Consider the following 26020-nt stretch of genomic DNA (forward strand, 5'->3'; position numbering starts at 1 on the left):
TGATACGAACTGTATGGAAAACCTACCCATCTCTACCGCCCAGCTTGTTCGGTACTATTACGTATCTGCCGCCAGAGGTGGGTCGGTTTTGTTGCTGATTCGGGATACGCGTCACCGCATAGCGCTGGCAGTGAAAAATGTGACAGCCTGCATACAGCATTCGTAATTTTTTTGGGGTATTTCGATTTTTACAAACATTTTTAAAGCACAGTAAGGCTAAGTATTTATTTATTCTTACTTGTTAGACTATCAGCTGTGCAGATTTCGTAGTGGGATCATAAAGAGGTTACAGACCACGATCGTTCAAACCACAATGACAAGAAAGACAAGATTTTCGTGACTTCCGCGGATCAGTTGCGAAGTCACACGGTCACACCACATTTTACAATGGCGACGAAACGGCTTGCTTCCATTGATACTGATGCGTATGCAGCAGTGTGCGAATATTCCCAGAATGGATCTATGCTTTATTGTGGAACATATCAACTGGAGGGAAAAGAGAGCGGTGATCCTAGTGCCACCCGTCGCGTTGGTTCTCTGCTGGTCGTTAAAAACCAGAAGATTGTCCATCAACTGCACGGTCTTCCTGGAGTGCTGGATGTGAAGACACTGGATCGTGACGATATCATTCTAGCAATGGCTGACGGAACTTTACGCGTTGTACAAAATTTGCAGTCGGAGCGCGACGACGGACTTGAACATTTCGGTATTCTTGAAGCTGCGAAGATAGAGTGCACTAAGGGACTCGCCTTGGCAGTGGCCTGGACTAAGTAAGCTGTTAGCAGTTCACTGATTTCCGTCCGAATGCGGAGAAAGGTATCGCCTACCGGAAATGAATTAATAAGATTCACTATCAGTGTAAGTGTTACATTTTGTTATATATAAATTCATTGAGGCTTTTACCTAGGGAGTCCGAGAATACAGGTTCGATTTTGCTGGCGGTTTCTGATTCTGTTGGTAACGTGACTATTCTGCGAGAACGAGATGAAGAATTTCGACATGTGCAGTCTTCAACGTTACACGAGTATGAAGTCTGGACCGTTTGTTTTGACGCCGAAAACTCCAACATTGTGTACTCTGGTAAAACAATTATTACATGAGTTTGTCGCTGTACACTGTAATCTTGTAAACCATTCTTGGATATACTGAAAATTAATTGTTTCGGGCTTGCTTGCTGCAGGTGCGGACGACTCCTTGTTGAAAGTGACAGATTCTAGAATGCCAGATGTTGCGCGGACTGTTCATGGTCATGAAGCCGGTGTTACCAGTATTGTAAATAGGATGGCATTTCCATCGCTTTTATTTACGGGGAGGTTCGTGAACCGATACGTCCTAGCTCTGAGCATAGGGTTATATTCATTTTTTTCGTAACGTCATCTTTGGATTTCTAGTTATGATGAAAATTTACGAGTATGGGACAAGAGAAACTTGAAAGATTCGGTTGGAGCAATTGGTTTGGGTGGAGGTGTATGGAGGATAAAACAGAATCCGATAAGACGTGAGATTTTTGCTTGTGCTTGTATGCAAGGTGGAGCCCGAATAGTGGAGTATCGTGATCCAGGTAAGCACTGGTGGATTACAGCGAAGGTGTACGTTCTAATTCAGATATGCTCGATTGAATGACAACCGTGGTCGAATGAATGCCGGCAATTCTTTGTCAATAGTTGATAAAAATAACGTTCAGTGTATTTTCCTTTAGATTTCGTTGTTCTGGATACATTTATGACCGATCGCCAGCTTGTATATGGAATTGATTGGAGCGTACCCATCCGTTCGGATAATTTGGATTCCCAGAAAATTTCTGATGGTCTGCAATTTGAATTAGCAGCATGTTCGTTTTATGACCACGTACTGGATTTTTTTTCTGTTTCATGTTGAGTTAAGGCGTCTGAGAGATCGTTCTTTTATTAATTTGTTGTTGTTTCAAGTCTTTAACATAGCAGTTGACACTTCTGCGAAACATTAGCGTTGGTTTGTTGGGCTTTGTCGGCAGAAACTGCTGCTGGACTGGTTTGTTCTGTTTTTGCCCAAAGCGACTTGGAAAAATCGAATAATTTGTAACTGATAAACATTTTTGCAGGAGCCGGTATATTTCTTAATCGCCTTACAGACGTAACTTTCATTCATTTTTATTTATTGTAAAAGCTTCAACACCGGTAAAAAGACGGTAACAACAGTTTTGCAAACGACAAAAATTTCAAAGGTACGAAACTTACTACGAAACTCACCAACAACGAGCTATTTACAAATTAAAGAAAAAAACAAGAATTTACAAAGTCAAACACGATGACAATCTGAAGACTATACCAAAATAATCCAGACTAACTGAATCAACAATACTATAAATTCACCGCACTGAATTTCACGGTTTGCGACTTTCCTTCTCTTCATTGTACAATTGCTCCAGAATGGTCTGCGCTTCCGTTGGCGAGAAGGTCCATGCGACATCCCCGTCGATTCGCGGCGCCGGGCATCGCTCACCACTGGGACAGGTTGCGGGTGCGTTCTCCGTGGCCTTGGAAACGATGTCTTTACAACAGCGGAAACAAAATCGATGCTCCATAACCGACGGGCACTGAATGTAGTTGGCATTGTCAATCACCTTACTACATAGCCGGCATTTAACAACCACCGGTGGCGATCGTCTTGCCGGACTGGGGATGCGCATGGCTTCCGGCGTGCCGCGAGAACTTGCGTCCATTGAGTTTGATACGGACATGGATCCGCTTCTTCTCGAATTACTCAAACTCATCTGCAACTGTTTCTTCCCACTGACGCTAGGACTGCCAAGGTCACCCGAATGGACACCCGCTGTTACTGCCGTCATGGCGCTAATGGGATTGGGAACTGATGATCCATCTGGCGGTGTATCGGCAGTGTCCCGTGTTGCGCTTCCGCCGCTGTGCAGCATCTGAGTAGCTGCACCAGCATGCAGCTGCACCAACTCCTGTAGTTCTTTTTGTGGCTTAACACCCGCACTCTTTTGCCAGACGCGATTCAGGGCCATTGACGGCATGGAGCCACGTCGCGCGGAATATTTGGTCAGAACAGCCGGATGCAGCGGCTGGACGGCAGATCCGGAGGAAGTCTTACTAGACACTGAGATCAGCCCATCACTGTGCTGCCGATCAGTGAGTTCAGTATCTTTTGTTCCATGCAGGCTAGCAGAATGAAAGTCAGTGTTGCCGAGAGGTTTGTGTTTGGGTTCTGACCGCACTGGACCCAGAGGAGCATGCAGTTCGCCAGGCTCCGGCTTGGGCAACCCACCGGTTCCGGGAACACGCGAATGGGGATCGGCACAGTAATACGCACGCTTCATTTGGCGTGTCTGCTCGATCATCCATTCGACTCGCTCAGAGCCTTCGTAATTGACACATCCTCGACATACTGGCTCCGTAAACTCCAGTAAAATTGCCCAGGAATACTTGGGTGAGTCACAAAGGAAGCAGTAATAACGCGCTGGTCGATGCATGTCAGTGTAGCGTTTCGAAGACGCAGGCGGCAAGTGAAAATCCGAATTTGAATTCATAATATTGTCCGGGAAACCTACACACTTTTCCGATAATATTTTCGTAAAAGAATTCAAAGGTTGGGCTGACGTGTCTTCAGCAGTATAGATCGAGAAGTGGGCCAACGATAAAAAAACAAACGCTGGCAGGCGACACCGGAGCAGATCGTTCAATGATCACATGCTAGAATTCTTCAGTTTGAATCGTATGATAAAGGCAAGACAACAATAATTTTCGGCTACGTGCACCGAAGAGAATATGCCTGCCGGACACACTCCGTATGAATCACGATCGTGATTTCCGTCGGCCTGCAACTATAAAAATACCGGTTATCGTAATTGCAGTCTTATGACAAGCTGGCACTACGCAGTACTTAAACAATTCAAGAAACGTGCATAGTGCCTAATACCGTAAATCCAGCTGCACAACGTATGAAACAGTTTAGTTCTGTCGTGCGGCGTGAAGTGTGAACTGTGAAGTCACATTAATTTAGTTTTGCAACGATAGTATTAGTTTACCAATCTCAGTGCGAGAACGATAAGATGAAATAGCGATAACAATACGAACTTTGGCAACGATAACGATAAAGCAAGCGTAATAAAAGAAACCAGCCCTTTGCCCATATGTTTTGGTTAAATAATCAAATGCACAGCCGCTTATGACTGGAAAGTGGAATGTTTATAACGCAGAACCACTATCGTAATCCACAAGACTACTACACTACATCATATTTTTTAAAAGAATTTTTTAATGACACAAAACTCAAATAATTTTGAAGATGATCGTCATTTAAAAAAATGCCAACCTAAAATTAAAAGTTTTATTCAATGGGAAAAATACCGATCAGTAACTGGTATGAGTCGTTTGCTTGGCTTTTGCATCGTCTACGTAGCCTTGTCACATACGACACAGGGAAACGGCATGCACGTACCTTATCAGTTTAGTTTTGCTGCAAAAGCAAGCCTTTGGAGCACCAGTAGGCAAAAATCATTTACAGCATCAATCGCTTTTGTGCCCGGAAGCCAGGTTCATTTAAGCATTGACGAACGGTGTTCTGCAAAAACACAAGCATCACCAGTGCTGTCGGCCTCAAACCTCTGTCTCATAATGCAAGCGGAAAGGCGTTTTAATTACTGCCATCGCCAAAACCAGAACCAACTCACCGAAAAACAATCCCTCGGGGGCGAAATCAACGCAGCCCAACAATACTGCACTGCATATCATCAGCGTGTTGAGAGTGATCATTCGGAGAAGCGATATGGGCTCAACAGTGATCGGGGCTGTCCAAATGCACTCATCAGTTCCGCCACCTCCAGCTACAAAACAGCAGAAACGGTCAGCACCAGCAAAACGTCTGCAAGGGCTTCTCTCACTTCACTCGCACCAACCCAAAGGTACAATGAACGTGCTGACTCGGTGCTGTGTCGGCAGAAAACCGGTTACAAATACCCCGACCGACTACTGTTTGGATACTGTCAATATGCGCACAAACTGCTGAGTCAAACTGCTGAGCGCAGCACGGAAAAATATGGGGCTTGATGTTCTCGTCTTCTTCGATTCTTGCTCTACTGGCAATATATTCATACGCAGCAAAGTTATTACGCTCAGCAGCTTTTGGCGCAGTACCTTATTTGTTATAATCCATCCTTAGCGTGTGTAGTCAGCGTAGTAATACCATTAAGAGTGTAGTGACGGAAAAAACACTGCCAGCCAAAACATTGTTTGCCTGGCACAAGAGAGCAGTGATTGGCAGTATCTCAGCGGCCAATGCAGGTTGTTCAGGAACCTCGAAAACAATCAATGAATTCCCTTATCTAGATGCTTCCTTAACCAAAACCGCTACAATGCCATCAGCGATCTCAACCTGAGGAAGTACAAAAGACAGATATACATACGGTCACATAGATATGGTGATTTATCATATACCCATAAAGTATGTCATAACGTAGGCAGCTTTAACAGGGCAATTTAGCCACAACGCTAAACAGTTAGAACTAAACAGTGGTGAATCTTCCGTTCGGAAGCTTACCGTGGTGAAGGGGCTTGCTGTTATTCTCCCTCAAACATCCAACACAAATGATAATCACTGGAGGGAAGCTCTTCTGAGTGTTGAGTCCCATATAATTGATATTGTAAGGAAACTGTTTAATGAAATTACGAACGGCATCAGTATTTCTCCAGTTCATTGCGAACTCATCAGAAGTTGAAACTGTTTCCGTCAGCATGAAATACAAATCAATTCGGAAATGCACAAAGTAAGTTTTTTTTGGACAGAAGATCACTAATAATGTGTGCACAACAGGAAAATTCAAAAACCGTAATAAAATTTTGTACTTCAGAAATTGATCGTCCATACTCCATAGCGTGTACCGACTGTACAGACCCATAGCCTGCTTGTGAGATCAGTCGCACAGGCAACCGCTCCGGGAACGGGCAGTGTGTCGAAATCATTCCACCGGAAGCCACTTCCTGTGGCCCGTTTGGGCTCTAACCGGAAGGCTGGCGTTTCGAGACGTGCTTGGTAAAAACATATGGAAGCACATTAACCGCAACATATGGAAATACACACACACACAATTTGTGGATATATATTATGTTTATTCCCAAAACTGATTGTGCAAACGCTAGACACGCAGATGCTAATTCTTGTGCCTCTGTAGACACACTTCGCCGCATGATCTTCATTTTGATGCGTAGCGTGCTTACTTAGGAAATTATGCGCAGACGTCCATGCGCAATAGAAAAAATTGGGAAATCGTTCTGGGATTAATTTGGAAATCGTTCTTGTGCCAGCTCAAACATACCACTGTTAGAGGAAACACAAACCAGATATTAGAAATTGTTACGATTATTATTTGTACATGATCAAGTCACTTTTAGTTTTAGTCAAACACGAGTCGCAGCAAGTGCATGTTTATGGGCTGAATGCTTAAGGTCGTCGACGTCGTTTATGGTTGGGATGAATTTTCTTTCAGCATTATTTGGGCTAGTCTCTGACAGCATTGCCGAATTATGGGATATCTGTGAAGGAACAGAATGGTTTTCCGTTCGTTGGAAAGCACGTGCAGTATCTGGCAATGTCTGGTCCATTTCATTTTCCCTGCTGATGTTGTGATAAGCTGTTCGTAACGGCATTGTTTGTTGCTCGTAAATGTCCGGATCGTAATTCTCCTGGTAGGTCGAACAGAAATGTGTCCCTTTGTCCAGCACATCTTGAAACCATTTTCTGCGCTTTTTATCGCATAATCCGGACATGTAGGGAGGTTGGAAAGGTGGAGGTAATGCAAAATCTCGACTGTATATGCTCATGTAGTGGTTGACCGATGGTCCAGCAAATCGGTGCTTAAAGGTCACAAGGAATGGAACACTTTCTGTTGCTGATTTAGTCACTGGCACACGAATGTCGGTTGGTGCATAGTTTTTAAAGAATCGTGAATATTCCGAAAATTCTTCCTTATATTCACTGCACTTCGTAAGAGTATCTGGCAACCTGCGTCCCTGAAAAGGGTTTGGCTTAGTATAAGGATTGTATGTTCGGCAAAATTTTCTTGTCATGTTACTGCTCTCGCATGTATGGTACAGTACTGTACTTTATAACTAGGTACCCATATTACTGTAAACATGTATACAAAACCAAACCTAAATTTTTAGCAAAATTTATTTCAGGAATAAAATAAACTGTAAGTTCGACCAATTGATCGAAATAAACTAACTAAAAAGGTATTAAATATATCCGCAGAGTTACTGAAGCAATTGTTTGCGAAGCGGTTACAAATAGGACTCTTAACCGAACAGTTTGTTATCGGTATGACAAACTGCGCAAAATATATAAACAAAAAAAATTATATTTGCTTTAAGTAAATAAACAGGTAGAAGAATGCTATAGGCGCATAGATATGCGATAGCTGGCAACTGACCAATGAATTGACGAAACCCGGAACTTCTTCACAGCATCGATACCACCAGTTACCCACGTGAACTTGTGGCCGCTCTACGTAACTGGGTTCTCTGCCTCCCGGTAGCACATCCTCCAAATATTTCATCCGAGCTCTGTGCGCTCCTAAATTTAGATTGGCTTCCTGGGTCGTCGAATGCCTTTCTGGTTTGGTATACTTGCGAACGGCTTCTGCCTGATGATCGAGGTTCCCTTGATCTTCGCGATAAAAGCTGCCCTTAGTCGCCGCCATGCTGCGCAAGCCCTTCAGTATGGAGTTTTAAATCTGAGGGTTGAGCGCAACATCCTGAATTGCACTGGTGTCCTGTCTCTTATTGTAGAAAGTGTTGTCACAAGCTGGAATCAAGTTAATCTGGGATTCGAGATTCAATGTTAAATGCAAATTAGCACCTACTAACATATTTTGCTAGCTTAACTTTTACCGTACCTCCACAAGAGCCATATTTTGTGATATGAAAGTAATAGCCCACAGGATAGGTGTACTGTATACCGCTAATTACGTACTGAAAATTCCATTAGTTAGTTAGTTACTAAATATTTAGTCACCCCAACAGCGGCAACATAAAATTATTACCGTAACGATAATATACAGAGTAATAGTAAGTACAGTACATTAAATTTTTGTCATCGTCATAGAGATAGGAACCGAAACAATGTACCCACTATAAGTACCCACTGTAATAAATGAACAAAATTTTGATAAAAATTATTGTAATTTGCTGTACTGCTTGCCATTATTAAAATTTATCCCCTACTCTTACGGAATAAATTGGTTTTATTGTTAGCTACTCTACGGTAGGTTTTGAACTGAAACGTTTCGCTAAATCCGAGGGTGTGGCATATTTTTGTACTCGTACGTGCTTGATATACGAGTACCACTATAAACGTATTGCCAAATGAATTCGTACTAGTATCTTTCTCGGGTACTTAAATACTTTTATTATCAGTACATAAATACCGGCACATAAAGCTACTAATTTTCAGCATTATTATCATATGAAAATACTGTAATTAATTTTATTTATTCGGTTATAATGAGCGTAGCAATCTCGGTCTGTCGTAAAATTGAGAAAGCGCACAATTAATAGAAACTGGGTAACTGTAGGAAACTTAGGCATGATTTGGATTAGGCGTTCGTCAATCAGTACTGTAATTTAATAGTAAGGCCCTCAAAGAATATTTCAGCTATTGGGCGAAAAGCATTAATTAAACTGAAAATAATTCCGGTGGTATACCGGAAACGGCAGGTTGTGATCCATTCCATTCGCCTGGTAATTATTTTGGAACCTGCTGTGAAAAGTGGAATAATACCCAAGGAAACATTGTTAATCGATGTCTCTACTAATCCGTCGCAGTAGGTTAATATGTTTTTGTTACAATAATGACGCTCGTCGAGCTGATATGCTGAGGTACTGTTATTGCAGTTTCAGGAACAAATATAGGCAATATATTGCCAATGACGTTAATGGACTAATAGCAAACCTTTATATAGCTTCAAATTGGTAATGCAAGACGATTTTCCAAAAATCGAATTAGCCATAATCCAAAACTAATCAGCATATCTGTTACTTCTGAGGAATATTATCGACTTTGAGCATCACGCTCTTGATTAAATTTTCGAATTCAACCCTCTTTACGGATATTGCATTACTTCAGCAAATATATTAAGTAGTGGAATTCCTGGATTCTTTCGCCAGTTTGTGCCGCAAATAATTACGTACTTCATCGTATTGAAAGCCATTATTGCGTTTATCGTGGGAATACATTAAGTCAAAGTAACAAAGTTTGCACGCGTTCAGCGCGAACTTTTCATAGAGACGATCTTTTACCAGACACAGTGAGTATGAGTTTTGTGTCGTCATCGCCACTGGGAATTATATTTGTTTTTTCTTCTGCCCTCGTCCTGACACAAGAATGTTCGGCATTCGGAAGTGCGTTTTTTATGAATACCGGCCCGGCTAATTCCGATGGGGCGCTGTCCAAACCGTTAGACGTTTTCAACACGACAACATCTTCTGACACTGCGACAACAGGAGATATCGGTTCGCAGCCGCGAAAACAGGTGATCCCCGGGCGAATGAAGGCTGTCTTAGATTTCGCCAATGTCTTGAACCTACTGCCACCAGCGGATGGCGATCATGCGGATCGAAAGGTCACCAACGGTTCCAATCCTGTCGGACCCATGGTCTACGTGTTTAGTGCACAAGGGGATGGACGATCGCCGCTGTCCCTGCCACGCTATCGTCCAGTGACCCGACCAATACAGGAAATTATCAAGAATTATAATGGGGATTTTGCCGCGAAAACTTACAGCATTAACAGCCAGCTACCATCGCTGTTGTTACCGTTCATGCCTCCAACGTCAAGCGACAGTTTTGAGAAGCCGATTGCAATTGCGCATTCCAATCTTAACGGACTGTTCATGCCACTGTCAGTGCAAACGTGGCGGGCTCGAAATCCACGAGTTGGAAAATAAAGTACTTACGTTCTAACTGATTTTGGAAGGCTGGAGCTCTTTAGGTGGCTCCGGGTTCACAAAGACGATCTCTAAGTGACTTTATTAGCTAAATATGTAATTGGATTCTGTATATAAAATTATGTCGTTACTGGTTGTAATGCAAGTTTTATGGTATGCTATATGTGCTTTTTTTTCGCTTCATCAGCTAGCCATTGCATGTGAATGCTTGTAAATATATTATGACAAGCTTAAGTACTCTAGTAATATGATCGAAATTATTAATGCGGACACTACTTTCCCAGTGCCCAGTACAGCCAACAATTAAGGCCTGCTTATGGGTTTTACATTTAGCCTTACAATTAATTGATTTCAAGCTCAAGGTTTGTCTGCACATGAAGTATTAAGCAATTTTGTTTATACAAGTGGTACAATCGTTTTTATTTGGCAGCTTCCCAGGAGCGATTACTGCTTATAACAGCTGTATGGAGTAAACGAACGAACACTAATAAAATCAGTTACTCTATAAGAGGCTAGTTTAACATTCTGCTCCAAAATCTGGAAAAGGTCACTGGTGGTGTTAATGCATCTATAATAATTATTACGATGGCTGTACGTTAAGTTGGATAAGTATGGTCCCTACGGTTGTAACTGTACAAGTACAAAATTTGCAAAACTACGATTGCGTCTCTAAATTATTAATATCTATATTCGTATTTCACTTGCACAACAATGTTGGAAGTGCAGTTGTGGACTCTAGATCTGCAATTTATTTGCAGAATGCATTGTAAAGTTGCAAACCAGATGCGACGTACGAGTATTGTTTGATCCAGTTCCATCAAACTCATGCTCGTATTAACCGGTGTATCGCAAGAACATAAGTAGTATATGAGAGCGATAAGAGCTGATAACGTAAGTGTAAGTGATTCTGATAATTACTAGTAAAAGTTATCCACTGTAGTACGCATTCTTTAGCTCTTCTGCTGTGGCACGCTACGTTAATTAGTCTATTTCTGCAAAAGCAGTTAAGTTAGAAAAGCCGTTTTACGATAAGAAGTCTATAATTTGGAGTCTTATAGACTTTTCAGCTACCCATCGATTTACGGTCGTCGAATATAATTTTATTGAATTATTGAATTGTGTAGAATTGAATTGAATTATTGAATTGTTATTATTTTATTGAATTGTGTAGCTTACGCGTTTAACAATTTCAAGTTAAGTACAACGGGATTGAAATATATTGAGTGAACGATGCTGCTTTCTGGAGCTGGAAATCACGCTGCTATTATCCATTTTGGTGCTCTATGCTTCGTATTTGGATCGTCGTACAGCAAATTATCGCGGTAAAAGCGGATTTTTTGTAGATTGCAAAACGGGTTAATATATACCGATTATTTTAAAGATAACTACCTACATTGTATTTACACAGCATGTAAAATACATGCTTTAATTGTAAAATATTTATAAAAGTATACTTGTAGCAGTGCCTGAATATCATACATTCGAAAGCAGACGAAACAACAGCAGCACTTCTTGCACTTTTATGTAGATATGATACCTACTAGAATTATAGCAACATTCACAGTACAATACCGCGAAGCAAAAATATGGGTTATTCATTTGCATCATTGCAAGAAGCAGTTGCAGTCCAGCAGTTGATTGTATGTACTATAAAACGCATATTCTGCAAGTATTATGATATCCAGAGATGCGAGTGGCACGCGTCTAATCGAAATATCCGGTTGGTACTTCAAAGGAAACGATCTGGGATGCGCAGATGATGCCAACATAAATGAGTCTGCCTGTTGGATGAACTGTTTGAACACTTTAAATTGCCGACTAGTGGCGTATGCTTTAACGGACACACCGACAAAATGTTGCTTCAAAGGTTACGGCAGTTATGAAGTGGTACAGTCCAGTGACTGGAAGTTGCTAACGGATCGACCTTTTCGGAGTTTCCAGCATCAACCAAATTCGCATCCGGGAAAGCGCGGTCCGAGCTGCGAGACGGGTATACCGTGCGACGATTGGAACCTTGTGGAAGGGCGTGCGAACGCCGACATATGCAAGACCCTATGTCTGTTGTATCCCGATTGCAATGTAGCCATCATTCATAATAAAGATGGTCGGTGTTATTTGGACCGCGTTGAAAATTGGATGGAAAGCGGATATGGGCCTTTTGATAGTTGGGTTTTATAGATTATTGTACAAATACTTTCGGTTTACTATAACTGCGGCCTGCGGGGAATTCTTCAATATAAAAGTGTGTGTTTTTGCTATACCATAATGCACCTTCTTAGCCTACGAGTACTGATGATAAATTTGGGCTCGTGATTTCTTTGTGATTTATAAATTGCAGGCTTCTTCGCATTTAATAATCTTTTCCAGCAATATACGCTGATGCACGGTATGAAATCCGGAAGCAACAAAATTATCAAGTTGCAACCCAAATGCTAATTCATAATGGAAAAGCTCCGCGTTGGTTTCCCATTGAAGGCTGTTGGTAAAGCTCACAAGGATTGCATTCGCGTGATCTACAGTAATATTGGTGCCCCATAAAAATTACTTAACAAATTACATATAAGCCACAGTTTACCTTCAAATCGCGAACAAGACAGAAATTGGTATTACGTTACGTACCTTTGGCTTCCCTGATTTGTGCAAAAATTTGACTGACTAACGTTTTCGGACCAACATCAACGTGGCGCCCCATAGAACGGGTTACATCACCCCTGTCCTGGGAACTTCGAAAAACTTGACGAGATACGTTGATATTGTCTTTGACCAGTACACCAAGCAGCTCGCAGGTTTCAACATCGTCCTGTTTAAGGAACTTTACATTGGCGTGTTTCTTTTATCAAAATTATTTTCTAATCGCAAGCTACCAAACCCGCACGGGAATAACATTTTCTCAATGTCGGAACTTTGACAATTATATAAAGCAAAACGTTTGATCTACTATTTATTCTGATTAGCTGATCAACTGTTAAATTGGGACTTATTTCAATAATTCCCAGTTAATGGACATACGGCTGTAAAAATTCAAAGCATGATTAAGGAATTTTGTTTTGAACTTTTGAATGTGATGAAAGGAGTTGAAAATACCAGGTGCTTACTGTCTGGAAACTCCACGGATCAATTAATATTTCTACTTCCGGAAAGGACTTTAGCAAGTCATCTAAACTTTCAGAAGGGGCTTTCTTGCATACAACATCCTGGCTGTCGGATTTACGGCAATGCTGCAACAGTTTTGTCAGATTACGTTTACGCATACCGCTACTTCTAATATAATTTTGGAACTGCAGTTCCGCATTAACCTTAAGCACAAAATGAACACCTAATCGAAAATCGATTTTGCTGCTCCTTAATGTTGTCACAATGGCTTCCAGCGCAACGCGGATAGATTCTACCCGTGCGCGAAAGGTCCCACATTTTGACCATTCACTCATTGTTTCCTAAATCATTCAAAAGTGTCCAGGGTTCACGAAGTAATACTGGCGCACGTATTACAGTCAACTGTCGTTCGTTACCGTACATGCAGACTTTGTGAACCTCCAACCAGCGGTACAGCGTCAATAATCTTGTAAAGCGCCATCTGTAGTTCAAGTTTGTACCACTACAAAACTGGAAAGGTCAAGATGTGATTAGGAGTGCCGTAAAATTAACTCATACTGAAATATGTATAATAATGGAATATGCATAATAAAAAAATACGAATAAACCTTCCATGCACTTCTTCCTACTAACGTCTTTAAAGGACATGTTTTCCGGAGGCATAACGTATATAGCCCGCAATAACGAATTCCCCGCCAAATCGTACAGACCGTGAACACAAGGAATCAAAACTCGCGGCATTCTACGGAAGTATGACTTAGTCAATTCGGTCGCATCCACCGTCCACTGTCCATGTACAAAGCGGAACTTTTATCTTGCATCATCGTAGCGACTACCTTGTACACGTCCAGTTGACTCATCCCGGCTGCTGCATGTAATAGTGCCATTGATAAAAAATTCAGCATGGAAAATCCCGACAGAGTATCATGACAACGTTCTTCAACTTGCAACGCTTCTTTGCGCGTAGCTAATGCTGGTGTCGGCACCGGAGTTAGGACGATGTTCGGAGATTTTACAGGGGTTTGCTTGGTGTTTTCCTGTCGAATAAAAAATATTTGAGCTAAAACTGGTAAATAACAAAACACGATGGTTTAGCCGTTATTGCGATAATCTGGAAAACATATACTGCAAAACAGCTAGCTTAGAGCAAATACGCTACTTTTTGGGAAGCTTTGTCCAACTGTTGCGTCACGACCGACTTTTTCCCCTTCGCAGCAGTGCCAGTTTTTGCATTTGCTACGCGGGCTGTTTTCGTATTCCATGGAAAAGATTTTGGATCGCTGCTTTCTGTACCAAAATCTTCATCCAGTTCCGGGTCCATGTCCTCTTGGGCGCTTTCGGAATAATTTTCGTCGGTAGCTTGTTTTGTCTCGTTTTCTATGATGGATTTTGCGGCCGGTGTTTTCTGCACACTGACGGCAGAATTAGTGCTCAAGGGATTGGTCTGGGCTAACAGAGGCGCAGATTTTGGTTTTGCATGCACTGCGGGCGCACTGGATTGAGTATTGTTGGTTTTCTCATTCGAATGGGGATAATTATCACAACCCCTGTTAACGATACTAGGCTGCAACATGCACGCTTTTAGCATTAAAGGTTAAGGTTTTTATATTTGAACGCGACCAAGTTGACCTTTGTTTTAGCTTGAATGTTTGGGTATTAATCTCATGAAGGCGCTGCTCAGTCTGTTGTAAGCAACTTGCGGTTACTCGTTCTCGAATACAGGCGTATAAATCGGGAAGTCCTGTGTCTTTAACACAAATCTCGTGGAGGCTTTGCGAATGGAGACCAGGTTGCATTCGTGCTTTGTGGAGTTCTTTAAAATAGTTTTTTTCTCGGTCAGCTGAATTTTTATCAAGGACTGATTTTAAAACCGGTGGATTACGGACGAAGTATTTCATGATTAAATCTCTGGCCACATTTCGGTTTGGCCCGGGAATACTATCTTCCGACTCATGGTTGCCGTTCTGGAACGAAGAGATCAGAACGGTGTCATTAGAAAAAAACAACGGCACAGGTGGCAATGAAGCGTTTGTGTAAATTGAATCAAAACAAGCAGAGTTCGTTTGCTCCTTTGCGGTGCTGAATTGGATGTACGTCCAGTATTGCCTACGCAGCAACAACAATAACAAAGATATAATATACGAGTACATAAAAGTGATAACAATATTCTTGTAGCTTTGACGGTTTAAAATTTAAATTAGCTGTTATTTTTCACAACGAAAACAATCCGAGCCAATAGAACATTCCTGAATAACGTCACCTGGAATCACTTACTTACCAAATCATTTTGTCCCAAGCGCCTTGATCAAACGGATTTAGTTTGCTCTCCGGATCGTAAAGATCGTATGCCCTTAGAAAGCGAATCATTAAACGATAGCATTTGGAGATTAGAACTCTTGATTCAGCCATCGAAAATCCGTTGGAAAAGGAACATGGTAATATTCGCGCGGTGATTCCCAAGTTGCGCAACTGCCTTCAGAATTTAACGTAAGCATGCAGGATCATACAAAACCGGCAATGCAGTGTTGGGAAACTTACAGGGGCGTCGCTGCGCAGTTTCGTAGTCCACTGAAGGGAAATCGTTGGGTGATTTTGGCTTCCGGTTACTCCTACAGTAACCTTTGAACCTGATAGGCACGTGGCCTTTAAACTTTTTTGAAAGTTTTCGTACTGTGAAACAACCAAGCATTATTACGCAGAGCATAGAAATGCAGTTCTTCCAAGTAATCAGACTGCAACCAACCAGTGACAGTTTCCAGTTATCCGTTCCATCCTGACTAGCGATACGAAAAGCTTGCATCACTAAAGGTCGCATCCAAAATTGCTGCTGAGTGATGTATCCTCCATAATCATCGTTTCCATCCGCCTCCTTCCTCTTCTCCATCTATTTTAACCGAACCGTATTACAGTATTATTCTCATTCCAGAAAGCTTACCCTAATTTTGAACATCCCTACCATAGCGTACAAGTAGAATTTTATATTTTTTTCGTTTGCATCGTCGGAATTATTAATCATCAATCATAGAAAGTGGCCCACTATTAATTTTAACTATGCAGTACGGTTACTATGACATCTACATGTTTGAATACATTTAAAATAATTTTGGGGCTCGAAGCTAACTAAGTTCTGCTAAGTTCTAAGCTAAGTCCAAGCTTTTAACTAAGATCGAGTTTTTTAATTTTTTAGTTATGCAACTACGACAAGTTTTTGATTTTCATAAACTCGTTGATGCTATTCCGCTTAATCCGTTACCATGCTGCCAGCACAAACGGTGCAGTAATGCAATAGGCACTCAGTCGTTTGAACTCCAGTAGAATACGGCCAGAAACTTATAGTTAGAAATTTTTAATGCTCGTACTATCGATTTATAGGTTTTGCATCATGGTACCATGGTGCAATAATTACCAACTAAACGACAACTGATGGTACAGTGATCAGCAGTCGTGGGAATTGGTTTACGCCGTAACATTGTATAAAGTTGAAGTACTTCTATACGTACTCCATAGGTGCGATATGATTAACGCTCAAAGCTTTAAGTTACTAGTATTAGGAATTTGAAATTGATTGTGTTTGATTTTCACTGATATGCGACTCGACGAGCCATTGCAGCTATATTTAAATTTGCTAAATAGTATTCAAATTAAAGCTGAGTAAATATTTCAACAAAGACCGAAATCCGCTTCATTTCTATTGTCGCCTTTTTATCCATCAGGAGGATGTTTAATTAAGTTCTGCAGGCAAAAAGTGCATACGGCTGTATTTTATTCTTGTCGCTGTACCATCTGGCCAGTAGATGTACACAGCTCATCATTGAACTATTTCCATTTTTAATTGGACATTCAGAAAACTGATCCTGGGGAAACGAGAGAATGCTGCATATTGTTTCGAGATTATAGTGCACCGTTTAGGGCTTAATTTGAAAGCTTTGTTATCGTGTCCGTGCGGAAGGGCTAAATATTCTAGATTGACACCTGAGAACATACGTACAGTATTGTTTTGTTTATGTTTAAAAACGAGTTTAAGTCTGCACTAAATGAACGATCGGAGACACTGTATATAAAATAACAGTATAATTTCCAACACATTATAATTATATTAGGTATTATTCTAACCTTGACATGATTGAAAATTAGCCGCAACTTAACTGTAAACATTTCGTAAAAGTTTTGCACAACAAGCAGAAACAAATTCTTCTTCGAGGAAGCCAGCCGGACAACTAACAAGTATCTTGAAACCTTATATTATTATTGTTCTAAGATTATTGGTGGAATTATTTCTGCTTTACTTTAATTTGGACATGCTTTAACTTGGAATTATTCCTGCTTTACTTTACATAAAGTTGGTCCACAAATTCTTTTAGTAATTTTATTATTTTACGCATAAAGAACAGTGGAGCAAATCTGTCGTCGATGTTATAAACCATAAACCACAAAGAACTACAAGTAACTAGTTTCGATATATCCTTATGTGGAATCAAATTACTGAAGAAGCAGTCTGCCGGCATGTTGCCGCCGGCAGGTTTGATGCTTTTACAGTTTAACGAGCGGGTGGTCAGCCACAAAACTGCAGCAAGTACATGGGAACCACTTTGTTATGGTTCGTGTTATCGTTGTCGTAACATGAAATATTATTGCTACAGCGGCGCGATGGCTAACAAATAAAATGCAGCGAATGTGTCGGGGCTTCAAGTGCAACCTCAGCTTGAACGATGTTTAATATGCAACGCTAAAGCGTGCGCGGCGCGGCTAAAAAGAAAAAAATCAAACATCTAAAGCATATAGCCGGTGTGTATTTTAAGGCGTAAAATTGTATCTCCGGTCCTGGGAACGTACATGGCTTGTCTGCATTCTTTTGTGCCGCTCTCTTTACTTATCAAACAAACATTATGAGTCGAGCATATTGACATTGCGCCGTAAACGCTTCTCACGTACAATAACGGCTAATATTGGTCCCTTTGTCAGCGGTGTTTTCCTTCAGTGCAATTTCTAGCCCACTCGAGCGATTTTTTTGCATAATGGAGCGCATAACAAATAATTCTTTGTATTACTACTTACGTAAAACTGTCTGCACAATTAGCAATAATTGTTTTTGTTTCCGTATTTTTTTATGATTTTGCTCAGAGTACACGTCCTGTCCAAAACCAGAAGATAAAGGTTCACTTTATTAAAAGTTAGATTACTCTTTCAAGTCATTTCAAATTTCTTTAATGCGTTAGCTACGTCTTCCAAAGTTTTAGGTTTTATGTTGGGTGCTTCTAATAATACACAAAAAATAAACAGTGCTACAAAACACAAAGCATTATTCTAAATGTACTGATAATTCGAATGAATCGTGTGTTTATATTTATCAAAACTTCTAAAAAACAGGCAAACATATACTATAAAGTATAAACCTAGAGGCTGCTCGCGCTTTTTATGCAAAAAAAGTTCACCAATCTTCGTTGTTGACGGTTTCTAAGAATAGGGTGCTGTTAACAAGTGAAAATCAGTTGAAGTATGCGCAGTCGAAACGACTCGAAAGCGTTATTCGATAGATTTTTCGAAAAGAAGACGAGCAACTTGTGGCCTGTAGCGTACTTAGCGTATTCATGTCATTTTCCCACAGTATCTCCATGGCTAATTAAACTCCCCGCTGTTCACAAGACCGAAAAGCGACGTGAATACGATTGTGTAGGAATCAGTGGCTGAGCCATGACGATAGGATCAAGTGTCATTCGAGGATACATTCTCATGACCCGCGTGTGCGGGCCGTGTGTCCAATCAATACGCCTGAATTACATGCTTCACTAAAAGATCACGTCATCCTGACATAAAAGTAAATAATGCTCCATTTGTATCGGAGTAATTTCCCACGTTTTGCGAGAGAACATATTTATTTTCGTAAATTATAATTTGTTTTTGAGTAAAATTATTATCTAAACTGTAAATGTTTCAATGTGAATTTCTTACCGTTTTGAAATTTTATGTCGATTTAATTTTGTTTAAATGTTCACAGGCGATCGTCATCGTGCAAAAAATAAAAGAAGCAATATCTCCCTTAATAATAAGTGCGACAAAACGTTGACGACACACTCAGAAATTTATAATGGTTGGAATTAATAAACGTAGTACAGATTTACAGATAGTAAAACTATATTCATTATAATGCAAGGTTTTATTAACTGAACTTGGCATGAAATGCCTCAGGTATTAGGAATCGCAAAATGTTTATAGTTATTATCTAATTGTTAAATTTGTTAAAGCATCTTTAACGCATTTTTTGTTAAAGCCCTTATTTACAACATACGAGCATACCTACATAGAATACTGCGTACCTTACATAGAATACTATAGCTAGGTACCGTACCGTAGTATAAACTTACCATGACTGTAATATTCGCTTCAGTTGTTTCACTTAATTATTTGTACAATCGTCTACGTGACTGACCTTAGTTGCTTTAATAGCCGCATAATAATGTTCCATCGTGTCCTGATTTGATCTGACGGTGTCCTGAATTGAACTAACCACAAGATCTTTTATTAAACCTAATGCGGATTCCGCAAGGTGCTTGCTTCTTTCCCGCTTTTCGGCGGGGCTGCATTACAACAGCGGCGTTAAAGAGGGGCATATTAAACGTGTGCGGCAATATTAGCGTACTGAAAAGGTTAGAAATATTCTTTAAGCATAGAAAGCAGCTTAGCTGACCAGCGGTCAGACACGCGCGCGTTTCGTTTCTTTTGTTCAGTACAGAACGCGCAGAACAGCTATGCAGCATTCACATACAAATACGGCAATAAGCTGAATTCATCGTTTATCAAACATGCATTTGCAAACGAGCCGACAAAACTTTTAAAGATGGTCAGTTAAGCTTTAAGACGACTGCAGCTTAAATGCAGCAGTAACCTAAATTGCGGAGCGATGTTATTTGGAATTATAAAACACGGCTTCAACTTAATTCCAACTTCTGAATTTGATTAAATGAGTAAATTCATTTTGCCTTTTTAGTATCTGTTTTCGTTTCTACTGAACGTTCCTGTGTCGCGAAAAGCTTGTTGTCGCATTTAAAACGGAAAGAAATGTTTGGCTCCCATCTCGCTACTTGTTGCCGGATTTAATTAAATTAACAATACAGCTGGTCATTACACATTTCACAGAACATATCAAATTGTTCTTGATCCGTTTAATCAGCTTCGCTAATTAGTGATTAATGAAGGATCAATAAATCGTAGCCGACAAGGAAAATTTTAACAAGTTTATCCAAGGACGCCAGTGCATCCGACTGTAACTTTGTAGCTGTAGGCGTAATAACCGGTGCAGCGTAGCCGGAATCGGTTATTCGCCATTGGCCAACCGGCGCCTTGCGCATTCATACCGCACGATGACTGTCCGTGAAAGAGCCCTTCCTACCACAAGCGGCGCAAGCGCATTGTGCCGCGGTGTGCCACACAGGCTTTTGCAGTCGCCCGGCTCTGACTTGTTTGATGGGTCGTGTGTAGGATAGTGTGAGCTCGTGTGCTGGTGTGTGCATGTGTCAACTGTGCTTTTGGTCATTTAGTTAACCGTCAGCCGTCGCACCGAACGTCTGCCTGCCTCGTTCCGTTTCATCTGCAGTCGTTTCCCCGTTTTTGCCGCACGTATTCATATACCGAGAATAACTATGCTATCCCCTTTATATTGTACCAATGTGGATTACTTATCCCGAGGAGATTTAATCAAATCCTCCAGATTTCTCGAACACCCGATAGCTAATGCACCATTGCTCCGCCCCGGCCCATCCCCGGCCACTCCGCGAAGTAATATGGGTGAGCTGCTCATTCGGGAATCACGCAGGGATTCCTCATCCCAAAACAGTGAACAGGATAGTCCACTGCGGAGAACAAGGTAAATTAAAAGTCGTCATTTATTAAAGCGCATGATGTTAGCCCGCGTGGAGTGCATGCGGTGTGCATAACTTGATTGGCGCGTGCATCTCTGGGAAGACGGTCGCGTGTTGTCACACGCGACGACAGCCGATTGCCTGTTTCCGTCCTCCACACTTTCTAATGTTTTGCTGTTTGCCCAACAGGATGGACAGTCCTTCATCGGAAAGCATGGATAGTATAGCGGAAAGCTGTCATGTTAACAGCCGGAAAAAGCGACGTGGGGTCAGTACACATTTTAATAGTTACCGAACATTCTTATCAGCGCTCATGGTAATAAGAACCTACCGCAATATTCAACGCGATTTCCACGACTTGAAATACGTAGAGCTACTGGCTCTGGTAGGAATAGTAGTTACAACATTTTGTAATCTGCTGGTGCACAGAAATATTAATTGTAACATGGTCATTAATAGGTAGCTATATAATGGTTGCTAGCAATTGTCATTCATCTTTTGCCCACCACAGTAACCTAAAGTAAAGCACTTTAAAAAGTTAATTACTCCACATCTCGGTGTCGATAATGTTTTGACTTAATATTATAACTGTAAATGCACTATGTCTTAGCTGCGACTTGTTTGAGACAGTTTAATTGTGGTGCCGTATTGTAATCAAAACATTTGGTACACTTTCAAAGTTTCTTATTACTTTGACGCATTTGTATTCGTATTTAGCTTTTAAAGCATGTGGAATTTGAACATGGGCATGTTGGTTGGTGTGAGTGATAAAATTATTGGTTTTGATAGGTCATCGAAAAAAAACGTCGCGATCGCATAAACAACAGTCTAGCTGAGCTGCGCCGGCTTGTTCCATCCGCTTTCGAAAAGCAGGTACCATGTGATGACCTTTGTAATCTCTTCGGTACTAGACTTCTCAAATAGGTGAAAAGCGGTTTGGCCATATGATTTCGTACTACTGATCCGCTGGGCAGTATCCTCGACATCGGATAGCGCGTCATTAAATTGGGTTAATAAGCTGTTGTACATGATTGCAGGGTTCAACTAAACTCGAGAAGGCTGAAATACTACAGATGACAGTTGATCATTTGAAATCAATACATACCAAAGGTAAGACATGTGCAATCTGGTCTGTCATCATTACCTGTCGGCCTATGTGTTCAGCTCGAAAAAAACTTGCGTTGTCTGCGGCAAAAGCGAACTATATGTTTTGATAAGTGGCACTTGGTGGCTTCGAGTACTTTTCCCACGGCGGTAGATAGCGTCGCTTATAACAAGTGTTACCATCAGGACAATTGCAAGCAGTGCCTGCAAACTTTTGTCAGCAGTAAAATACCGCTTTTGTGTAATTGATTAAGTGTCTATTAGTGTTCGATTTTTTCTGTAATAGATAGCGGCTTTCTACGGTAGTTACTGATGCAGTGATGCTTTGTGAATCTGCAGTAAGCAAGGAAGCAATTTAATTTATGCAACATTCAAAACACTTGCGTTTATCAAAGAAGTTCGCCCTGAAAGAAATAAATTAACACAATAGTCACTAAACATTTTCTGAATATAATGTAATATATAATGTAATATAATTAATAATTTTGATCGTATTTGATGCCGGAGTTCGGCTACTTACTTAACAAACTGCTTCGCCCTCTAAACGATTAATTTGTTAGTTGATAACAGTAAGCTGGGACGACGGCGAAGTTAGTAATACGCGCTTATTGTCAGCAGGAGAGGGAAATCAGGAGTAATTTTCATATTTTGGTAATATCCTCCAGTATAAAATTTTAGAAAGCAGCGAGAGTGTGAGAACTGAAAAAGCGATTAGCTCGGCGATAGAATAAAGGCGTGCGAAGAGCGTAATAACATAATACCGCAGCCAGAGAGGGTAATGAAATAGCGCTGACGCCGATGATTATTGGTGTGTAGAGGGGAATGCGAATGGTCTAGAGTAAAGTGGTGACATGCATTTCTTCATGCCGTTCCCACGGTACGAGTGCTGCCGCTGCATGTCAGTGTCCTTATAATCAATTGCCATCATAGAGCTAGCAGCCATGTTATGATAGCCGATCTTTGAGCGAAAGAAATATCGAGTTTATGGTCAGTTAGTAGTAGAATACATATTAATCGTAAATACCGCGATAGAACAAGCGCTCGCACTGATTTAATGCCAGTTTCAGCAATCAAGCTCTGTGTATTTGCCAAACAGATGCTGGAACGGATAAGGGCCTCTAATATTCGATAAATGGTTGTGCATATCAGCATATGTACTCATAACAAATTAGCCGACATTCAGGTTGCACAAGTTGTTAATATTTGGTATGTTATGATCTGTATCACCGACGGATATCTGCTGCGAGATTGATATAATTATTATTTTATAATGGCAAACTGCGGCTGAATATTCGTACATAGTAGTGATAAGTGCATGTTCCTCTAGCTCTTTCCTGGTTTTTGCACCGTTATCTATTGACGTTATCAATATTGCTTCTGCTTTAGAAGCTGCGCTCCGATTAGCGCAAGGCTGCTGCACATTATTTGAGTTTTTTTGTAGAAATTATAATGAAAGATTAATTAGCATTCTAAACCTTTACGTAGCTTTAGAGTCGTGGTTTGTGGATGTTTCGTCGTTTTATAGAAGTATTGTAATTCGCATACGAGGTGAATGCGTGATTACAGACAGTAACGAATACTGCATATGTATTATAATCATACTGTACCACATACAGTATCAGGCTCAAAACAATTGAGATACTTGCCTTATCCCAGATTTAGCGGACGTAGTACAAGATCAGCTTTATAAGCAATAAAAGAAACCTGATCGATAGCTTATCTCTGGTGTCAATTTTCTTTTTACAGAAGAGAATAGATAACACAAGTTCTTTCTCACCTGTGACTATAGTGGCCTAGTGGCCGGCTTACCGGACGCATGAAACGATGTGACGAAGATAAATCGCGCGCGCGTCAAAATTAATAGAGATTTGCAAAATATGCTTCCAACAATTTAGCATCGTTTGGCATAAGTATGTGTGAATTGTGCATTTTAATGATTTCAGAACCCAAATTATGTTTAGTTGTTTTATTTATTTGTTTTGAATTTGAATTACTGGTAGTCGACAGTTGATAGACTGATATGGATAGACTGATATGTGCTTATAAGCCAACTGGTACAGTTGCATACATACGTACCTACGCACAGATCAGATATGTATACATCATAATACATGTATTATGTATAGATATAATCATAGAAACCAGTCGCAACTACCGTGCCGCCAGTAAATATCTGCAGTAGTAAAGTTTCTACGACAAGAGAAGCGTCAATTTAAAAAAATTTAAGAGGTCACCGTAACAGTAAAGGGCAGTTTTATATACCATGTCTTTGAAGGCAGGCACTTGTTCGAAAAGTTTTGCTCTGTGCCAGTAATGCATAATTATGTCTTGATTAGGTATAAATTGTGATCCCAATTCCATGGATCCCCATACAGCCGGTTTCCAGGAATGTATCGGAGAGGTCGGCCGGTATCTGCAAAACTTGTCCGGTCCGGAAATGCCTAATCCTGATCCGATAAAAAATCGCCTCATGTCTCATCTTCACTGCTACATTGCTCAGCGGGAATCTTACAAAACACAACACTCACAACCTGCGGCATGTTGGCCCCCTTCCTACCCGACCGGCCCCACCGGTCTCATTCCGCCCCCAGCGCCTCCCGGCCTGACCTCCCAGTCGCTGTTTACTCCTCCGGATCCCCATATTAACGCTGCTGCAGCGTCCATGGTCACATCCGGCATGGCCAGCTACTCGTCCGCTCAGCCAACGTATACGCCGACATCCTTTGCAGCCGTTGCGCCTTCCTTCTCCACACAAAATTTCTCCCAGTATTCAGCATTTTCCGGAATGCAGTCCTATATGAATTCGGCAGCATCCTCGACAGCTGGCTATTTGAAAAACTGGAAAGCGGAGCCGGTATATGGAATGTAGGAGAACGCGTCCATTTCAGTTCCGTCCAATTTCGGTGGATATTCCGTTCTAAGTCAATTGTGTACAGAATTTTTCGTTTGGCTGTTGGAATTTTTGTTTTTCTCCGTTAGGATTTGACGAAGTCAACTGTGTTGTTGTTGCGAAATGTTGATCAGGTGAAAGCTTAGTTTTTAATCGGAATTACGAGCGTAATATGTATGATACGGAAATGCTGGTTTCGTGTCTTTTGAATTACGACTGAATATATTTCAGCGATTTTGTTCTTTGCAGTTTTGTTTTGAACTTAATCGTAGTCAGTGTTGTGTCGGTGAACTTTGTAGATTTTTGTACGACATTGATCAACATGATAAAATAAAAAAATTCAATAAGAATTGTTTGCCTTCATGACGAACGCTACGTATAAAACATACTTGCACAAGCGTAGAACGAAGAAACAAAGAATTATAAAATTATTAAAAGGACTGCTACGAAGACAAATGAATTTTGTTGCAGTTATTTGAGAAATGGATTGTACTTGCAGTTTTATTGCTGCTGGAAGGTTTATTTTCTTACCTTGGCTCCAGTTAGTTGCCGCAGCTATTCATTATACGTTAACGTTTATGTTCTTACAAAACTTCATATTTCTTGTGAAGTCAGACGTGTCAAGCCTCACTTACAAAATATTTATTCTCTGTGCTATGGATATATTTTGAGTAAGCTTCCCGAATAATAGAAATTTGCAGTCCACTGATTCTAGCGTCGGTTACAGTATTATTTATAAGGGCAAGCTAACTTTACTTACAATTGCGACGGCAAGGTGACCTACGATTATGTATAAACACGCACATGCAGGATGAAGACGACGAAAGAATAAGATAACAAGTGAAAATAATAATACTGTAATAGTTTTTATCTTCGAGTACGTTTTGAAATTAAAATGAATTATATTCGATTTTTAACGTTTTTAACGTAATCTCTGTATGTACATGCACTGATTTTCGTTCCAGTGATACTCGTATTTTGCGGCACAGTTTTACAAAAAACAAATGTTATTTATTTCTAAAAACATTATTTCTAAAAACAGCTACAACAAAAACATTATCTCCGCTAGCTGTAAGATCGATCAAAGCATGCGAATCATTTAAATAATGTGCAGTAATTGCAGATATGATCATATCT

At 40.6% G+C, this 26020-nt stretch overlaps 6 protein-coding genes across 15 annotated transcripts; 3 read left to right on the plus strand and 3 right to left on the minus strand.

The window, feature by feature from the left end:
* Positions 1-186: 186 nt before the first annotated feature.
* LOC129585662 (diphthine methyltransferase-like) lies at positions 187-2095 on the plus strand. The gene is made up of 5 exons (XM_055478434.1): positions 187-770; positions 908-1080; positions 1181-1313; positions 1392-1561; positions 1700-2095. The coding sequence occupies exons 1-5, from the start codon at positions 388-390 to the stop codon at positions 1876-1878; spliced, it is 1038 nt and encodes a 345-aa protein (XP_055334409.1). The 5' UTR covers positions 187-387; the 3' UTR covers positions 1879-2095.
* Positions 2096-2113: 18 nt separating this feature from the next.
* LOC129585660 (interferon regulatory factor 2-binding protein 1-like) lies at positions 2114-5855 on the minus strand. 3 transcript variants are annotated; one of them, XM_055478431.1, is made up of 5 exons: positions 5539-5855; positions 5136-5373; positions 4673-4825; positions 4441-4563; positions 2114-3823 (listed from the first exon to the last, which is right to left on the minus strand). In XM_055478431.1, the coding sequence occupies exon 5, from the start codon at positions 3527-3529 to the stop codon at positions 2363-2365; it is 1167 nt and encodes a 388-aa protein (XP_055334406.1). In that variant the 5' UTR covers positions 3530-3823; positions 4441-4563; positions 4673-4825; positions 5136-5373; positions 5539-5855; the 3' UTR covers positions 2114-2362. The 3 variants fall into 3 exon arrangements, with proteins under 3 accessions (XP_055334406.1, XP_055334407.1, XP_055334408.1); XM_055478432.1 differs by lacking the exons at positions 5136-5373; positions 5539-5855 and adding an exon at positions 4883-4902; XM_055478433.1 differs by lacking the exons at positions 4441-4563; positions 4673-4825; positions 5136-5373; positions 5539-5855 and adding an exon at positions 3919-4311.
* Positions 5856-6096: 241 nt separating this feature from the next.
* Positions 6097-8039, minus strand: LOC129585864 (uncharacterized). Of its 3 annotated transcripts, none has more exons than XM_055478750.1 (3): positions 7892-8039; positions 7427-7768; positions 6097-7007 (listed from the first exon to the last, which is right to left on the minus strand). In XM_055478750.1, the coding sequence occupies exons 2-3, from the start codon at positions 7694-7696 to the stop codon at positions 6396-6398; spliced, it is 882 nt and encodes a 293-aa protein (XP_055334725.1). In that variant the 5' UTR covers positions 7697-7768; positions 7892-8039; the 3' UTR covers positions 6097-6395. The 3 variants fall into 3 exon arrangements, with proteins under 3 accessions (XP_055334725.1, XP_055334723.1, XP_055334724.1); XM_055478748.1 differs by having other exon boundaries at positions 7427-7800; XM_055478749.1 differs by having other exon boundaries at positions 7427-7816.
* A 2877-nt stretch (positions 8040-10916) lies between these two features.
* LOC129585706 (uncharacterized) lies at positions 10917-12442 on the plus strand. The gene is made up of 2 exons (XM_055478500.1): positions 10917-11262; positions 11626-12442. Exons 1-2 carry the CDS (start codon positions 11171-11173, stop codon positions 12116-12118), a joined length of 585 nt encoding a protein of 194 aa, XP_055334475.1. The 5' UTR covers positions 10917-11170; the 3' UTR covers positions 12119-12442.
* Positions 11564-16203, minus strand: LOC129585705 (uncharacterized). Of its 6 annotated transcripts, none has more exons than XR_008690054.1 (13): positions 15969-16203; positions 15777-15917; positions 15572-15703; positions 15312-15502; positions 14663-15139; positions 14193-14580; positions 13870-14070; positions 13667-13775; positions 13455-13535; positions 13257-13374; positions 13036-13158; positions 12560-12740; positions 11574-12453 (listed from the first exon to the last, which is right to left on the minus strand). XR_008690054.1 is itself a non-coding variant. In XM_055478499.1 (12 exons), the coding sequence occupies exons 7-12, from the start codon at positions 13772-13774 to the stop codon at positions 12266-12268; spliced, it is 819 nt and encodes a 272-aa protein (XP_055334474.1). In that variant the 5' UTR covers position 13775; positions 13870-14070; positions 14193-14580; positions 14663-15139; positions 15312-15506; positions 15572-15703; positions 15777-16203; the 3' UTR covers positions 11564-12265. The 6 variants fall into 6 exon arrangements, 2 of the variants coding, with proteins under 2 accessions (XP_055334474.1, XP_055334473.1); XR_008690055.1 differs by having other exon boundaries at positions 12209-12453; positions 13237-13374; positions 15990-16203; XR_008690053.1 differs by having other exon boundaries at positions 12209-12453; positions 13237-13374.
* Positions 16204-20464: 4261 nt separating this feature from the next.
* On the plus strand, positions 20465-25215 carry LOC129585824 (hairy/enhancer-of-split related with YRPW motif protein 1-like). Its single transcript, XM_055478706.1, has 5 exons — positions 20465-20894; positions 21079-21157; positions 21679-21762; positions 21927-21999; positions 24330-25215. Exons 1-5 carry the CDS (start codon positions 20671-20673, stop codon positions 24860-24862), a joined length of 993 nt encoding a protein of 330 aa, XP_055334681.1. The 5' UTR covers positions 20465-20670; the 3' UTR covers positions 24863-25215.
* Positions 25216-26020: the final 805 nt, after the last annotated feature.

The sequence above is a fragment of the Paramacrobiotus metropolitanus genome, unplaced genomic scaffold, assembly GCF_019649055.1.
Source record: "Paramacrobiotus metropolitanus isolate TYO unplaced genomic scaffold, Prichtersi_v1.0 Parri_scaffold0000018, whole genome shotgun sequence".
In the NCBI taxonomy this organism is placed as follows: domain Eukaryota; kingdom Metazoa; phylum Tardigrada; class Eutardigrada; order Parachela; family Macrobiotidae; genus Paramacrobiotus; species Paramacrobiotus metropolitanus.